At 42.7% G+C, this 16,759-nt stretch overlaps 1 protein-coding gene across 7 annotated transcripts in view; it reads left to right on the top strand.

Moving 5' to 3' along the window:
- The window catches only part of Utrn (utrophin), a 493,578-nt gene that overhangs the window by 361,309 nt on the left and 115,510 nt on the right, over positions 1 to 16,759 (top strand). For all 7 annotated transcript variants that reach the window (XM_021174513.2, XM_029482311.1, XM_029482313.1 and 4 more), the window contains one exon: positions 8,581 to 8,710. In XM_021174513.2, the coding sequence (XP_021030172.1) occupies positions 8,581 to 8,710 (130 nt within the window). The remainder of the gene's footprint in view (positions 1 to 8,580; positions 8,711 to 16,759) is intronic.

Genomic DNA, 16,759 nt, shown 5'->3' with positions numbered 1-16,759 from the left:
GTACAGGGGAATGCCAGGGCCAAGAAGTGGGAGTGCGTGGGTAGGGGAGTGGGCGGGGGGAGTGTATTGGGGACTTTTTGGATAGCATTGGAAATGTAAATGAGAAAAATACCTAATAAAAAATTTTTTAAAAAAGAGTCTAAATATATTGCAACAAAGTTTTATATGTATCAAATATTTTAGCTTAATCTTGGAGAATCACAAAGTTTCACAACCTTCCTAACCACATCACTAGGACATTGGAGTACATATTAAGTTCAGTTTTTCCTGGAAAGGGGAGATTGGTGTGTTAGTGAGTTTTTCCTGCTATAACAAAATACTTGAGGTAACCACCTTAAAACAGTAGAAAGGTTCGCTCTTTAGTTCATGTTATAAAAAGATCCAGTTCATGACTCTAATACTTTTAGGCATATGGTAAGGGGGCAGCATCATAGTGCGAATGTATGAGGGAAGAAAGCTGCTTGCCCGTCTGTCAGCCCAGAAAGAAGGGACCCATGTCAAGGACAGAAGGGAAGAGCAGAGCTGCTTCGCTGCATTCTGTCTCCTCTCTGAGCCTGTTTTCTTAGGGAGAGACTTGCAGGCTCTCCATGTTGCTGCAGAAGAACGGATAATATTGTTTGTTTAGCAGCAACTTTTACATGACACCAAGCTGATGTGCCCAGAATGAAAACGAAGAGCTGTGATTGACAGGTGGTAGTTTTTGACCTTTGCCAAGCCAGTCACTTCTTCAACCACCTTACCCCTTAGTCCCTGGCCTTTCCACTAAGTTCTAGCAGGTGGAAAGAAGTGTTCCCTGACCAGTGAGCCACAGTGAAGAATCTCTGCAGGTGCTTATCATTGGAGCTGCAGAAATTCATCGTGCTGCCTGGCACTCTGGGAAATAGCAGTGGCTACCGAAGCCCTCCTTGCTGTTTAAATGCCCAGGAAGGTCAGATGTATGAAGGGGTGGCTGTTAAGAGGGATGTTGAGCTCCTAGATATTCTGGAAGGAATAAAATTCTGATGCTTTTGTTCAGGTTTTCATTCGAGGCACATGAGAGACTAGATGGCTTTACTCTCAATTATTCTGTCTGTGTGTCCATTTATGTGTTTTTAAACCGGTAGTTCACATGAAAAGCTCAATGGGAAATGCCTCTGCAGTTAAATCATTTGCCTGGCAAGACTAGCATTTGGATCCCCAGATCCCAAGTAAATGCCAGGTGTGCAGGGGTGGTCCCGTATAACTTGAGCCTTGGAAAGAGGAGAGGGCGTATTCCCAGGGCAGGTAGGCTAGTGATACAGGTGTAGTGTTTGACTGAGAGATGCTGCTGCCCCACTGAATAAGATGGAAGAGTGATGGAGTGATCAGGAATGATTCATCATTTCAATCTGGAGCCTCTACATACATGCTCACACATATGTTCATATCCTGATACACATGCACTTATACACATGCAAACTCACACAGATTCATACACATACACACACCACTCGAAAGACAAAATGCAGAGAGAGGGAGAGAGGGGGGTGGGGTGGGGAGAGAGATGCATATGCTTTTAAGAGACTCCTATGTTTGAGAACTTGTTCATCCTTCCTCCCTGCATTGTATGCTTGTACTTAGTAGGGCTCTTGATAGCCTGCTTGTGCTTTTCAAAGTCTGTTGACAATTATCACATTCTGCAGTTCTCCTCTCCCTTTTAGATTGTATCACATGATCTGTGGCTATGTCTAGCCATTTTCTGTATATTCAGTATGAGGGTAGTGTTTGTTTTAACTTTCTTCTTTGGGTGGAAAACTCTATGGTACTTTGCTAGCCCCATACCTTGGGAGACAGTGGAATGTCTCGACAGGAGACAGGTTTTCATGGTAGCCTATACTGTCCCGGAACTTGTATTGTTCCTGCTTTAGTTTCTTGAGAGCTGAGACTACTGTACCCAGCTAAGTGAATTTTATTTTTTATGGACACAAAATACTTTTTGTATTCTCCCTTTTCCTTTGTTGACTCTTGAGCATTTGAGGTCTAGTAAACATTTGAGAACATTTAGGCTTTAAAGTCTAGTGTCTGCTTTCTTTGGTGAAGTTATCTTATTTTTGTGAGCTATTTTGAAGTTTTCTTCCTTGTTCCAGTCGAGTCTTGTTTACCACATGTAAGCTAAAGTTTCCCTTTGCACTGTTGTATCCTGGAGATTCTTTAGGGCCCTTATTTACTGGGACGCTATATTAGTTCACTTACTTTTGCTATAACAGAGTACTTGAGACTGAACAAGATATCAGGAAAAGTAGTTCACATATCTCCTAGCTCTAGAAGCAGAGCTATATCTAGTGAGGTCCTCATACTCTATGAGCACTGATAGCAGAAGGCAGTGGCTGCCTCTGACAGCAGGGGACAGGACAGATGCTGTGACCTGCTGTGCAGTAATTGGACCTTATGAGAATTTATCAGTTCCTGGGAGAACTTGTCCAGTCTCGCAAGAAAGACATCATCCTCTCTTAAATCCTCATGTTCCAACCCTACGTCACTACCAATCAGTCTCAACATGAGTGGTGATTGTATCAGCTGAATGTGTCACAGGCAGGGTCAAGCTGCCACACGAATGTGCTTCCAGCTTAGTGGCCGAGCTTTGTTTGGGTTGGCAAAGTCACCAGGTGTCTGCAAAGACAGGAAGTGCATGTTTACCAGGTATTTCTCCCGGCAAACACAAAGACTCAGATTCTAAAACACTGTCACAGAAAGAACATCCCGGATGCTTCCTCACTCAGCATAATTTCAGCTGTCACGAGGCAGTACCCACTTGGATGAGCCTCACAGCCTGTGAAATGCTTCCTTTGAACAGCTCGACTGAATATTACCAATCCCAATCCATTCTTGCTTGTCTGTGTATGATCCTGTTAGGATAATGGATTATGCCTTCCTCTTGAGCTGACAGGGTTGTTCCTCTCATCCAGTGATGGAGAATAGTTCTCCATTCTCCTTAGCCAGTTGATGCAGGGGACGGGTGCATAGCCACACAGGGTATCCAGACAGCAAGGTAGGAAGTGTTCCAGAATGAGTGAGAGGATCCATTGTATGACCGAATATGCTCAAACCCTGAAGATAAACTCTTACACACACGTGTGATATATATTCATATATAGTAACACATGTGTTTGTGTATATGCATGTATGTGTGTTATAAAGAAACTGAAAAAGAAACATAACCTGCAGGTTTTTATGTTTTAGTTTAAGAACAAGATATTTGCATATCATTAACTTTACCCCATTAAGTGTATGGTTCAGCCTTTGGTCTATTTACAGAATCAAGTGAGCATTATCGACTCCTAAGTTTAGCATTTCATTATCTTGAAAAGAATGGAACAAAGCTATAGCCTTAGTTTTGGCCTCACTGTTGCTGAATCCTTGATGGGCTGACTAGACTGCATCCTCTATCCATGTCATGTGGGGCAGGTAGATATTTTACAAAGCCAAACTTGGAAACTTGGAAACCATGCCCTTGTCACCTGTACTGGAAGCATCTATCCCTGTAGACTTCCACAGTCCTCCTTCAGTTGCTGAGTCCTGTGAGCTACCACCATGAGGCTGCGCCTGGGAACCGGTAACAGCCAGATGCCTCAAAGCAAACATGTAGAGTTTGGCCATCATCTATGACTTGGGGAAGGAGATTGGAAACAGGTATGCACCAAGCAAGAGCACCGTGGAGAGGCTAAAATGAGGCCTCACCTCAGTCACTCCAGGGCTGGTTCTGGAGTGCGTGGCTGAAGCAGATTACAATGTCAGATCCTAGCCTTTGATAGTTCAGAAGGTTCCCACATCTTTCTATGAGATGGGAGGGTTCAGCTCATTTCTCCTGTTGAGAGAAAATTCATCCCCCCAACCTGGAAATAGTAAACTGCATGGCTTCTTTTTGCTGTTTCCCCTGTCCTGATTCATTATACTCTGAAACACTCAAAAATTGGGTAAATATTTTGGAGTTAGTTAAGATGAGCATTTTAAGTGGTTAGGAATGGCCTAGGTCTTTTTCTTCCCTCCCTTTCTTTAAAGCTTTCATTTAAAAGGTGCCTGTGAAGTTCCCTTCTAGCCCTCCAGTGTCTCCCTTCCATCTTCCTATGGATGTGTTTACCATTTGCATCACCCACATTGGCTTGTCATAACCCACGTTCCTCTTCATAACATCCCAGGACTTAGGCCCCCAGTGGTAAGGACTCAGTGATTGACTTAGAAGCTCACTGCATGGCTGTCCAGTGTGGCACCTGTGAGATAAGAGTTTCTTTGATTAAACAGTTGTGTGGCCGAGTGCTCCCAAGTCAATCTAAAATGTGCAAGTTGTAAGTAAAGTAAAGAGAGTGTTCTATCCGACTTTAGCACCCCCGAAATTTCTCTACTGACATGTTTGCCCTAAGCTGATGGACTTTTCCTGTTAGAGAAGGACTAAAACCATTTGCACCTCAGTTTGCATTTATTACCCAGTGTAATGAAGTTTATTCTCATGAAAAAGAACCCCTGTGTACCTGAACCCCCTCAGGCCTCCAACATTAGGCAGCTGCTGATATACTTCTTTTCTCTCTGCAGACTCCTCTGTGGTAGTGGAATCTCACACCACAGGCTTCCCTCTGAGTCATTCCGCTGAGAACATGTGTTAGGTTTTTATCTAGTGGTTGTCTGCATTGGTGTGTAACTCATTTTACTTGCTAAGATCTGTCATGCAGGTCGCTTGCATTTTGCTTATCTACTGATCAGTGGGTGCATGTTTGGTTGGTCCCTCAGTCTGGCTATGATGGCGTGCTGTTATGAACATTTGATGCCGTGCTGTTATGAACATTCACGTGTGTGTGTGTGTTTAATCTGTACAGATGTTTTATTTCTGGGTAGACCTAGTTATGGGATATCTAGGATACAAGGTAAAATAAACCCTGTATTTAACTTTTGAGGATCCACCAAACTAAAATGTCTTATGAGTCTACCATCCCCAACAGTGTGTGAGAACTCAGTTCCTCACAACTTTACCTAAGCTTGTTATTGTTTGGATAGAGGGTTGTTTTCGGTAAAAATATAAAGTCATTAACAGAAAAATTCCAATTAGGTTATCTTATACTCATTTAAGTGGCTCCCAAACGAGACACGAGATACCAGAAAGTGGATGCTACTTTGTATACAAAACAACTCATTGGACTCTAATTACCTTATCATTAATACTCAGGAAAATGAAGGCTTTCTTTTACGTCGCATGGAGAGGTAAAAGGTGTGGTGATTATGTGTGTAATGCAGTTGAGAGTCGAATCCCTTTGTGAGTGCAATTAAATAAAATTGAAATAGGGCAAATTGAATAACAAAATTAAAACGGCAAAAGAGCATATGCACAGGTGTCCTGAGTGTGTTCTCCAGGCTACTGGGGAGAGAGATGGTATCAGGGTCAGAGTCCTACAAGTTTTTACTTAGGGTGCTTTCCACCTGCCCATGCCTGCTGTACTTCTTCTCTGGCTTATCAAGTCGCTCACCTGACATTCCCTACCAAGAATTCAATGCTGGGTGATCCCCCAACACACACACCTTTGGCAGGTTGTAGATTAATGTGCTAAGAAATGCAAATTAACTTTGGAAGACTGTCTACTACTCATATTTCGTTTTTATTATCTAGACGACCCAACAATATTGTTAAGAAAACTATGTAAACTTGTAGTCACTTCCTAACCCATTTGCCTGGCTCTTCATCAGTTTGCCTGTCATTTGGTATCAGATGTACAAAGGTGCACACATATACTTCTGCCTTCACTTCTACCTGTTTCTTGAGCCTTAACCATTGCCTTGTATAGGTGCCAAAGGCGTGTGGTTCTCTCCTGATGTACACACTGGAATCTTTCCCCCCAAGGCTGGTGCATGATTTTTCTCTGAGGGAAGAAACTTTCTCTCTTTGCAAGACTCAGATGAAACCCCCTCCCTAGCCCCCACCCCACATCATGAGGAAGCACTTTGGAGCCGAGCTCAGTGCTCAACTTCCTGTAGTATAAGATCCAGAAGTCCTGAGAATTTATGGTGTATCTGAGAAAGATAAAAATTAAATAAAACATAAAAAAAGGAATACATACTGTCCTTGACTAATAGATCTGGGAAGTACAAAAAGACATAAACAGAGTAATGGGAACAGGAAATGTACAGAACGGGAAAGGTGAGCGCTACTGTAATGGTAGGGTGACTGTGCGAACCTCCATCTATAAAGCATTAATGACCTGAAGAATCTCCAGGGTGGCTGTCTGGGGAGAGAGCTTTCTGAGCTCAGCCAATAGCCAGCCTACACAATTGCTCTCCTGTGAGAGTCTCCATGCATAATTGATAAAGTTTCAGCCATGTGGGGAATGGATCAGTTTGTCTCCTCAGTAGTTTTTCTGTAGACAAACGTTTATTTTCTGTTTGAATGTGTGAGAATCTAAGCATAATTTTAAGAACAACTCTCCTCTGTCTGTCCCCTTCCCTCCCAGAGCACTTGCCAAGGCACTTTGTGAAGTGATAAACTTTGACTGGCCAGGCACAAATCCTCCTTCTCCAGTCATTGGATCACCTTTCCTAGGTTCCCCACCATCTGGGATTTACCCTCCGGGACATCTCCCCATCAGCCTTTTCTTCCTCCTGAGGCCCAACACCTGTCTGCTCTTCCTCATCAGACTTAGTCTCTCTTCCATTTTTTAAACTGTCTGTTCTGGTTTCCCTTTAGCAATGTCTCTAAAATACTCTAAGGACTCAATCAATCAATCTCTCTCCCTCTCTCTCTGCCTTTTTAAAAAAAGTTCAAAAATAGAAATCAATGTGATATTCTCATACCACCATTTTATATTTACTCACACGTGGTTTTGGAAGTAACTATTAGGAATGCTTCTGCACCTCTAGATCTCTCTCATCTAAAGATACGATAATCTCTTGTTAAAAAATGTGGAGCAGACCCATACATACATGTGTTTCTTCTCATTCTCTTCTGACTCTTTCTCTACATACATGAAAACACTATGTGTCAGAAAACTGATCTGTTTTATCTCGTGCAGCTATGAGACCCTGGAACACCTTGAGCTGCTTTTCTTGACCAGGGATGCTGAAGGCTGTGTGTTCCCTAACATGACCATTTAATAACACTCCTTGCCTGGGGGCTTGTCCCCTCTCCGCTGACTCTGCTGTCAGGCTTTGGTGTGATAAGTGGAGGCAGTATGCGTAAGTGAATCTATGGAAATGATTTTCAGAGACAGTTTTACTTCCCACCAAGATCCTTACATATATTGGGTTGTGGATTTTACTTTATAGGGGACTGGGGAGGTCTTACTGTCATTTTTTAAAAGTCTTATCAGATAATAATTGTCCATGAAGTCAAATAACCTTGAATTGCCATTGCCCTGGCTGTCCCTTCCCTCTCCACCTGTAACAGCCCCCTCTGACTTTGGCCCACCCCAGATTTCTCTCCTGTTTATCTTTGCTGTCTCTCTGTGATGATTATTCTGGAACTTCTAGATTTTTTTCCATTTTTACTGAGTGCAAAAGATGATGATTTAGCCTCCAAATAACCTTGTGTCCTATCACCATTGTGACAAACACTATTAAAACATTTAATTATGTCAGAAAGGCAAAAGGAAAGACTTGATTCTACAGTTTTAAGGAGAAATATTTTAGGGAGGAAAAAGACCCCTTACGTGTTCATAGTGCATAGCCACTGACTTGTTCTATAATCAGATTATTAGGGCCTGAAGACGTGGCTGTGTCTGTACTGTAAAGCCTAGCAATGACAGCAGCAGCTTTCACTTAGCTTTGCTTTAGTATTGAAAACAGTGCACGAGACATATTTACATGTTGGTGTCTTATCCCCGAGTGAGTTTGGCTGTCATTAAACCCTTGTCAATTAGAGTCTTAATCACCAAACATTTTATAGGAGCAGGGGTGAAAGTTCATCTCTGCTTAAAAGAATAAATGTGCTAGAGACCAGTTGTTCTGGGAGTCCCAGATCTGCATGAAAACCTCACCAGGGAAAGCAGTAATTGCCTCAGCGTGAGAGACAGACAGACTGTGTTTTAAGATAATTGGAGACTGTCTTTTATGTGTTCTCTTTGCTTTAGTTTTGATTTCATACACTTTAATTTGTGCCTATCTCTTAATTTTTTTCTCAGTGTATTCTAAAGAACATAAAACCCTTCTGAGACCTCATTACCACATGTGAACTCACCTCCTTCAGTATCATTGGGTGCGATTGTTCTTGTCAGTCTTAAGGAAGAAGTGTCTTTCAGCAGGCTATTATGTTTTAGCAACTCTACACAGTGGGGATTCTCCAAGTTCACATTTGGTAAATTCAAATACAATGTAGCTAACTCCTGTAGATGAAAATCTTTCCTTACTTCACCTTTTTCTTCTTTCCTTCAACACAGACAACATTTTCAGGAGCCTTCCCTTTGGCTTTTATTCACACTTTCTATTGTTCCTACCTGTAACACATTTTCACTTGGAACTTATCTGAATGTTGGCTTAAGCCACTCCCTCTGCAGCTTCAGTCAGAAGTGGTAAAGATAAACCCTGCATTCATTTGCTGAAAACATGGGAAGTTGTTTATATACTCCATTTCTGTTTCTTTTTGCAAAGGTGCTGAGACGTGAGCTAAAGGAGAAAGAGTATTCTGTGCTGAACGCTGTAGATCAAGCTCGAGTTTTTCTGGCTGATCAGCCAATAGAGGCCCCTGAAGAACCAAGAAGAAACCCACAATCAAAGACAGGTGAGTGTGGTTCATTTCTTTAGAAGAAAAAAAAAAAGACAACCAATCAAGCCTTCTTTTTCTTGCAGCATCAAGCATGTACAAATAATGGCCTGTCGCATCGGGATATTTAGCTTAAAATGAAGCAGGAACTAACTTCTTTATTAGGAAACATCAATTCTTAATATCATTATTAGATTTTGCAGTGTTGCCAAAAGAAGCTCTGTGGTATATTTAGAAACAAACAAACATGTAGAGCCTTGGATATGGTTCAGCAGTTCAGAGCCCTGGCTACTCTACAAGAAGACCTGGGTTTGAATCTCTGCAACCATCTGTAACCCCAGTCCCAGGAAATCTCATGACCTATTCTGGCATCCAAGGATACCGGGTACACACATGGTATGCATACATAACATGGGTATGGGTAAAATACCCATACATGTTGTATAAAAACACATGTTGCCCAAAGTATTTTCCCATCATTCACTTTACCCAGGAAAAGCAGGCATGCAGAGTACCTTACTGTGTTTAGCAGTGCAGATCACTTCCTTGTGAGGGGCGGGTGCAGTGGGAGCCCCTTTCCTCACTGAAGGTGAACTATATATGTATAACTTACCTCAGCTCTCATTCCTGTTTAAGCATTATGCTAGATCTCCTGCTTCCCCTTTTTAAAATATTGCCTTCCTGCAGCAACTGGATAATAATGACAAGCAAATGACAGTGTGAGCCAGCTGACTTCAGTGTGACTCCCCAGGAAGGCTCCTCTTGGCTGGCTCTCCTCATTGTCACCCTGGTTTCTCAGTTGCTCCCCTCTGCATCCTCATTTCTGCCTTCCTGGCTGCACTGCTATGTTTTGAACATTCAGGGTTGCTCCAATCTCGAAACCTTTGTGTGTCTCTTCCCTGTTTCTGGAACATTCCTGCTCCTCTCCCAGATCCCCATGCCTACTCCTACCACCACTCCCTCCCCTCTTCTCCTCCCACCCTCCCCCTCCTCTCTGCTTCTATCCCTCTTCCTACTTCTCCCTTCCTTTCCACTTGGGTCTTCATCCAAATGTTGCATCTTTAGTTCTTCCCAGTGTTGTACCCACATGTGTGCACATGTGCATCAATGTGTGTGTCCATGTGTATGTGGAGGACACAGACAACATGGAGAATTTTCCTCAATCATGTTTTACCTTGTATTTTGAGTTTTCTACTATAAATGGTCCCTATGGCTTGGCTAGACTGACCCATCAGCAAACTTGGCGGTCACCAGTCTTGACTTCCACAAGCATGCACAGTCTGGTTATGCCTGCACAGAACCTTGCCCAGCTTCTTAACGCAGTGCAGGGATCTGAACTCAGGTCCTCCTGTTTCTGTATCACACACTCGTTCCACTATCCATCTCCTTCACTGATGTATTTTGTAGTGTCTGGGATGTGACCCCTGCCTCTCACATAGTTACTAAATGGATGACTGAATCAACAGAGTACGGCTAGGGATAGGTAAGACCCCCCTAGGACACATTTCATAAAAAGGATTTAAGCTAGTTGCAGATGAAGCCTAACAGAAAGAAAGAAAGCAATTGCCACTACCCACAATACCCTGTATTTGCCCAGGGGCTTGGTTGTACACCACAAAGGACAGGGAGTTTGAGGATCAGAGTAGAGACTACTGTCTCCATGCACACCCTTAAAATGGGAGAAGAGGTGATTAGGTGAGAAGACAGCCATTTCAAACTTTAAAGGGGCTGGGCGTGGTGGCGCACACCTTTAATCCCACCACTTGGGAGGCAGAGGCAGTCGGATTTCTGAGTTCNAGGCCAGCCTGGTCTACAAAGTGAGTTCCAGGACAGCCAGGGCTACACAGAGAAACCCTGTCTCGAAAAACCAAAAAAACAAAACAAAACAAAAAATCTTTAAAGGACACTTTTGTAGCTTCTCTCCTTTGTTCTTAGACTCAGGATTTTGCTCAGTTCCCATTTCTAACCATCAATGCGGGGGAGGGGGGACTGGCAAGAGAAAAATGTTGCATCAATTTAACTTTATGAGGTTTGTCCTTTTGGTTTGGTTTGGTTTTGCAAGGAACCATTTTCCAACCCTCTCCTTCCTTGATATTATTTTCTGTAATGGTAGCCCATTTTACCTGCTGTTAAAAGTAAATGGAGGGAAATTATCCATAATAGCTTCTATCCCTTTTTTGTTTACTGTGACTTATGCACAACTGCGATCAGAAACAGAGACTGTTTGAGCATTAGTCATCCCGAGTAATAGTGAAGTGCTCTGTGTTGGAGGCATTAGTGCTAGCCCAAGCCGTACATGGCTTTTAGTTCTACTTAATAAGCAGTTTTTGAATACGCTCTGTGCATTATGCCCTAGGGTACAAAGATAGATCCATCTCTTTTTAATTCTAGAAAATAGTTTTCTCCATTATTTTTTTCTCAAACGTCTTTTTTTCTTTGCAAGCCTCATTCCCCTCATTTTGTTCTTCTGTTATTAACTTTATTAATAATTGGTGTTACATGTATTTTCAAATGTTTGGGAAGCAGTACCACCCAGCATTATCATGTGTGAGGGTGCGCATGCATGTGAGTGTGTGCAGAAGTCAGAGGTTAACCTCTGGTACCTTTTTTTTTTTTAGCTGTGCTTTACCTCTTTTTGAGACACAGTCTCTCATTTTTACCTATAACTCTCCATCCAGCTGTGCTATCTGGCCATCAAGCCCCAGGTCTACATGTTGTCTCTGCCTCCCTGTCAGTAGGATTACAGGCATGTGACTCCATAGCTGGCTTTTTACATGGGAGTTCTGGGCATTGGATTCAGGTCATCCTGCTGGCATGGTACATATGTTACTTACTGAACCATCAGCCGTGACCCAAGTGATCTGTCTAAAGACCACTGGCATTCCTTTAGAATGGGATCTGGTGTAGAAGGTTGAGCAGAAACCTGACGTCAGTGTTCTATCTGACCCTGTCTCATGCCACCCACTCTGTGTCCCATGCTCGATGTCCACTGGACACCAGACTTATGCTTTCTGCAGCCATGCACTCTGTTCCCAAGCTCCTTCCTCATATACTGGCAGAGCACCTACTTGCTCGACCAACCCCCCTCCCAAGCTCAGCCCCGTCTCAGTGACTTCTTAAGTACTTTGCTGACAGATTCTTGCCTGATTTCCTAGCACTTTGTCATCGGTGAAACCATGCCACCAAAGGCTGACTCGGGCACTTAGCCCTCCCTGGGGCCCCACTGACTTCCTGTTTATCAAGAATCTGAAGAAGGGATTTGAACATGAACAGTAAATACAATAAGTGGGACATATAGACCCTGTCCTGAATGTAGGCGAAGCCTATAGGTACTTTCTCAGAGACACAGACTGACATTTTAGACAGGTTGTAAGTACTCGAACTCCATGACCTGTGAATTGCGAACAAGTAACTAGGTAGAAGTGACAAGGCAGGGACAAGGTTGACAGGAGTGACCACAGCCAGATGACACAAACCAGGGGAAATTAAAAAATACAGATACTAGATAAGACCTGTAAAATCTGAAGCTATGAGTTGCAGTTTATTTCTGAAGGCAGAAGGCATAAGAGGTCTTACTGTATTTTAATAAATTTCCTCCCAAAAGTGAAAACCATAAAGAAATTGGGTTAAATGGGGTATCATTTAACTATTGGAAAACTCAGCTACCAGAACAACCTGCACTGTTTAGAAATGATTCAAGTAAATACGATTTTTTTGTGTGTGTGTGCAACTTAAGTAGGAGATTTAAAGAGCTTTGTGTTTAGTGTTCTTGTTTGAACGGCATGGAAGTAATGCCATTTAATCTATCATATCGACACATTTTTCCTTTTAATGCAAATTACTTTTAGTTGATCATTATCATCCAGTGTATAATGGGATATACATTTCTTATCATTTGTGTTGTTTTTTTCCTACTTTTTAAACTGCATTTGTGTTCATTCTTTGAACCAGGTGAATGTGCTAGACAGATTATAAAGGTGCCATTTATTATTTAAAAAAAAACCCCAAATACTAAGGCCAAGAGCATCTTTCTTGGCCAAGCAAGGTCATTGAGATAATCAAGGGAAGATGCAGCTCCAGCACTAAGCTGCCGCTTATTTGCCTTCTCTCACCCCTGGGCTTTCACTGGCCTTTGGCCCATCCCTGTAATTTCACCCTCTCCATCTCTGCTCATGTGCAATCCTCTGGCCGCTGACCTCCTAGCTCCTTCTTGACTCCTGTGTCAAGAACCTCTTAGCTTTGCACACATATTTCTTGGCTCTTCTTTGTGCTGCCAACTTCCCTTGCTGTTCTCAGAGCTGCATCTGAATTGTGTGCTGGCTCAAGGATCTGCTCTCTGTGGGATACACAGCCAGGGACCGCCTCCGCCTCCCCACCCTCCATTCTCTAGAGTTAGTGGGGGGCAGAATATGGCATTTTCCCAACTGCCCATCACCATCAATAGCAATTACTAATGCATTATAACACAATATGATATTTTGTTCATTAATTTTCCCACAAATAAGCTTTAAAAATAATTCCAGCTAAAGCCTTCCTGTTACCGTGACTACAGTATCCTTCTCTTGTGAGAATGGCTTGCTTTATCCTAGGCTGGTCATCTTTGCTTCATTTAAATGATATTCACAAATAGGCATAGAAAAATATAGTTCTTAGTGTAATGTGTTTATCTGTGTATAGTTAGTTATATGTCTGGTGTATGTTAGTGCTATACACGCAATTAGTTCAATGTGCCTGGACCTGGGGTCAATGGAAAATAATCATTTTTTCAGATCAGTGTTTCCTCCTTGGGTCTCCGATGGCTAGCTCTGTGTATTAGCAGCATTTGTTCTATCTCAGTGTATGTTGTACTCTTTGAAATACCAAACACAACAATAAATGTTTCAGAAGGCTAATTCCCGGCGATGTTTCTCTCTCATGTCTCATGGGGCTCCTATACTGTAGGATATTGATGCTCGCTAATAATTAACAGGGCAAGGCCTAGCTCACTGTGGGTGGTGGACTTGGGAGCTACTAGATAGTGAACAAACCATGAGGTCCAAGCTAGTAAAAAGCATTATTCCTTCATGGCCTCTCCATCACTCTTACCTTAAGGTTCCTGCCCTGAATGGGTTCCTGACCTGACTTCCTTCAATAATCAAGTGTGACTTTAGAATTGTACGCTGACATACATCCTTCCGCCCAAGTTGTTTATGTGCATGGTGTTTTATCATAGGACTAGAACCCCTAGGACAAAGTTATCTGGCAGAAGAACACAGCTGGGCTTGGTGTGACAGGCTGAAGGGTGTGACAGGCTGAAGGGTGTGACAGGCTGAAGGGTGCCTTATCCTTTTGGAGAACTACAGACATATTTCAGAATTTAAATCACATTGCAATTCCATGTCGGCTCATTTTATAGCAGCAATGACAGATTTGTGCAGAAAAGATTTTTTATGATCATTGAATGAATGACGGTAGGGAATTGTCATATAGTTTAATAGAAGGTCCTTTTTGTATGGCTTCTCCAAGTAACTTAGGGTTCCATTGTTTCCTTGTAGCCAATAAAATGGGGCCAAATTACATCTTACCTAACAGAAATAATTAAGCTATTAAACTGGCAGGTGGTTTTCCCCTCCAGGCTTTTTGTTTGTTTGTTTTGCAAGTAACAGGCTTATCTTTCAAATCCCTTCATTGTAAATGGTGGACCCTCATGCCCCTACCAGCTTCCTTGCTTCCCTGCTTCCCCACTCCTAGGCCCTATGGGCCCCACAACCCAGACACAGGAGGAGCAGGGATGGAGCTGGCAGCAGCAGCTGAAATGCCACCCAGGAACCTGGCCTTCCTGATTTCCTCTCTGCTGGTTTTCTTTTCCTCAGCTTCTTTTTCACAAGGGATGGGAGTAGACTGCCTCTCTCTTCATCTGGCGTCTCTTGAGGAAAGCCTTCCCCTCCTTTAGGTTAAGTGGAGTGTTACATAGATCCTCATAGTTGGCCAGGACTTATTAGATGCCAGTACCTGGCCAGGATCTATCCTGAGAAGCCCCAGGCTAAGTCCATGAGAGCACTCTGCATTAAGAGTGCTTTCTACCACCCATTGTACAGATAGGGAAATTGAGAATGCTCAGTTAATAAGTCTGTGCAAGTTAGGAGCCAAGACTTGTGTCATTAAACTTGGTGCTTGTAACCTCTAGAGTTTTTTAAATTTACTTCTATCCTCATTGGTATTTCTGTATATCGAGTAGAAATGAGATTTCTTTTTCCTTTAGGAAACTTAACAGCATAATTAAATGCATATACCTTCTTTGTACCCTCTGTTACACTTCCCATCCTAAAACCCCACACTGCTTAATAGAGTCACACACCAGTTCACCGCTTCCGTTACCGAGGGAGACGGTGTTTAAGCACCATTAGAATTTGTCTTTTCAATTTTCACATAAAAAGTTGAAGTATAAGTAATTGCTCTCAGACCTGGAGAGCACAGCAATAATTTAATTAGCTTCCCAAGTCCAAATTAGATGGGTAAAGTTGTAACACATGAAAGGGCATAGAAAAATATGTCACTTTCTGTTTCAGTGTTCTTAACTACAGATAGATATAGTGATCCAACCTTGAACTGAAGAAGCCCATGGATTGGGCAGACATTTTTTAGAAAGCAAAACTTCTTTTAGTGGTTATGAATATCACTGCAAGAAAGTTCTGTGTAAGTAAATAAGTCAGCACTCTCTCTATTGAGAACAGAAGTTACTGTTATGGACAGACATGGTTTTAATAAATTGCTTGCCAGCTGCTACTTTCCCCAGCCAGTGTTGTGACCATCAATAAATAAAACACATTTGCTTCATAAAAAGATATAGTGACACTTTACAGGGATATATTTTATGGGGATCAGCATCCGGGATGCCACTTTCTGATTTTAGCATAAAGGACAGGAAGGTGCTACAGCCCTTGAGCAGAGTGGGGTGTTTTTTCTGATTGTTGTTTCTTGGTTGGGAGCTAGAAACTTCTGAGATGTCACCGTGGTTTTGAAGATGGAAGGCCATCAAAGGCATATATGTCCCTCTTCCACTGAACTCACCGATTGTTTTCGCAGAACATAAACATGAAACGTACTTCTTCAATAAGAATAGCTAAGCTCAGGTAGAAAGCTTCTGAAATTTCTGACTTGAAGATCACTAGCTTTTGTGTGTTGCAGGGAAACAGCCCAAGGTGTGGGGAGAAATGGATGCTAATGTGTCAAGAAAGAACTTTTAAATCTATGGCTCCTGTCCTCTGATTCTTTGGTGTGTGTTGGGGTGTGTTGGGTGGGGGAGATGGTTGTGGGTCGGTGTCTTAGTCAGGGTTTCTATTCCTGCACAAAACATCATGACCATGAAACAAGTTGGGAGGAAAGGGTTTATTTAGCTTAAACTTCCACATTGCTGTTCATCACCAAAGGAAGTGAGGACAGGAACTCAAACAGAGTAGGAATTTGGAGGCAGGAGCTGATGCAGAAGCCATGGAGGGATGCTGCTTACTGACTTATTTCCCCTGGCTTGCTCAGCTTGCTTTCTTATAGAACCCATGGGGTATTAGAGGCCCTGGGAATACATGTGAGAGCATTGTGAATCCCTTGTCCTGCTGACATCGAATGTTCTCAGTATTTTTACCCCATTCAGTACTGTCTTTCTGTCCCCAGCGACCTGCTTGTTGCTGTCCAGTGTGACACTGTTGTCAGCAGGAGGACATTCAGGGAGTCACTGCTGCAGAGAGTCAATCCGGAGGGTCAGGAGTTGGCTCTCTGGGTGCCACGCAAGCTGCCCTGCTGCGTTCAGCTTCTTCCTGCTCCTCCTGCCCTGTGTATGGCTGTCATTAGGAGTTTCTCCCTTAGCTCAGCACACTGGCACTGCTTACATCTGAGAGCATGGTGGAATTCCTTGTCTGTTTTGTAGGCAGAATAAAATCTCAGTGACCACCAGTGATTTTCTTTCTTTCTTTTATTTAATTTAATTTTTTTTACTTATTCACTTGACATCCTGTTCTCTGCCCCCTCCTGGTTACTCCCTCTCCTACAGTGCTTTCCCTATCCCCCTTCCCCAACCAAAACAGTGATTTT

This window comes from Mus caroli, chromosome 10, assembly GCF_900094665.2.
Source record: "Mus caroli chromosome 10, CAROLI_EIJ_v1.1, whole genome shotgun sequence".
Lineage (NCBI taxonomy): Eukaryota > Metazoa > Chordata > Mammalia > Rodentia > Muridae > Mus > Mus caroli.
This window is presented reverse-complemented; position numbering and strand designations above follow the sequence as displayed.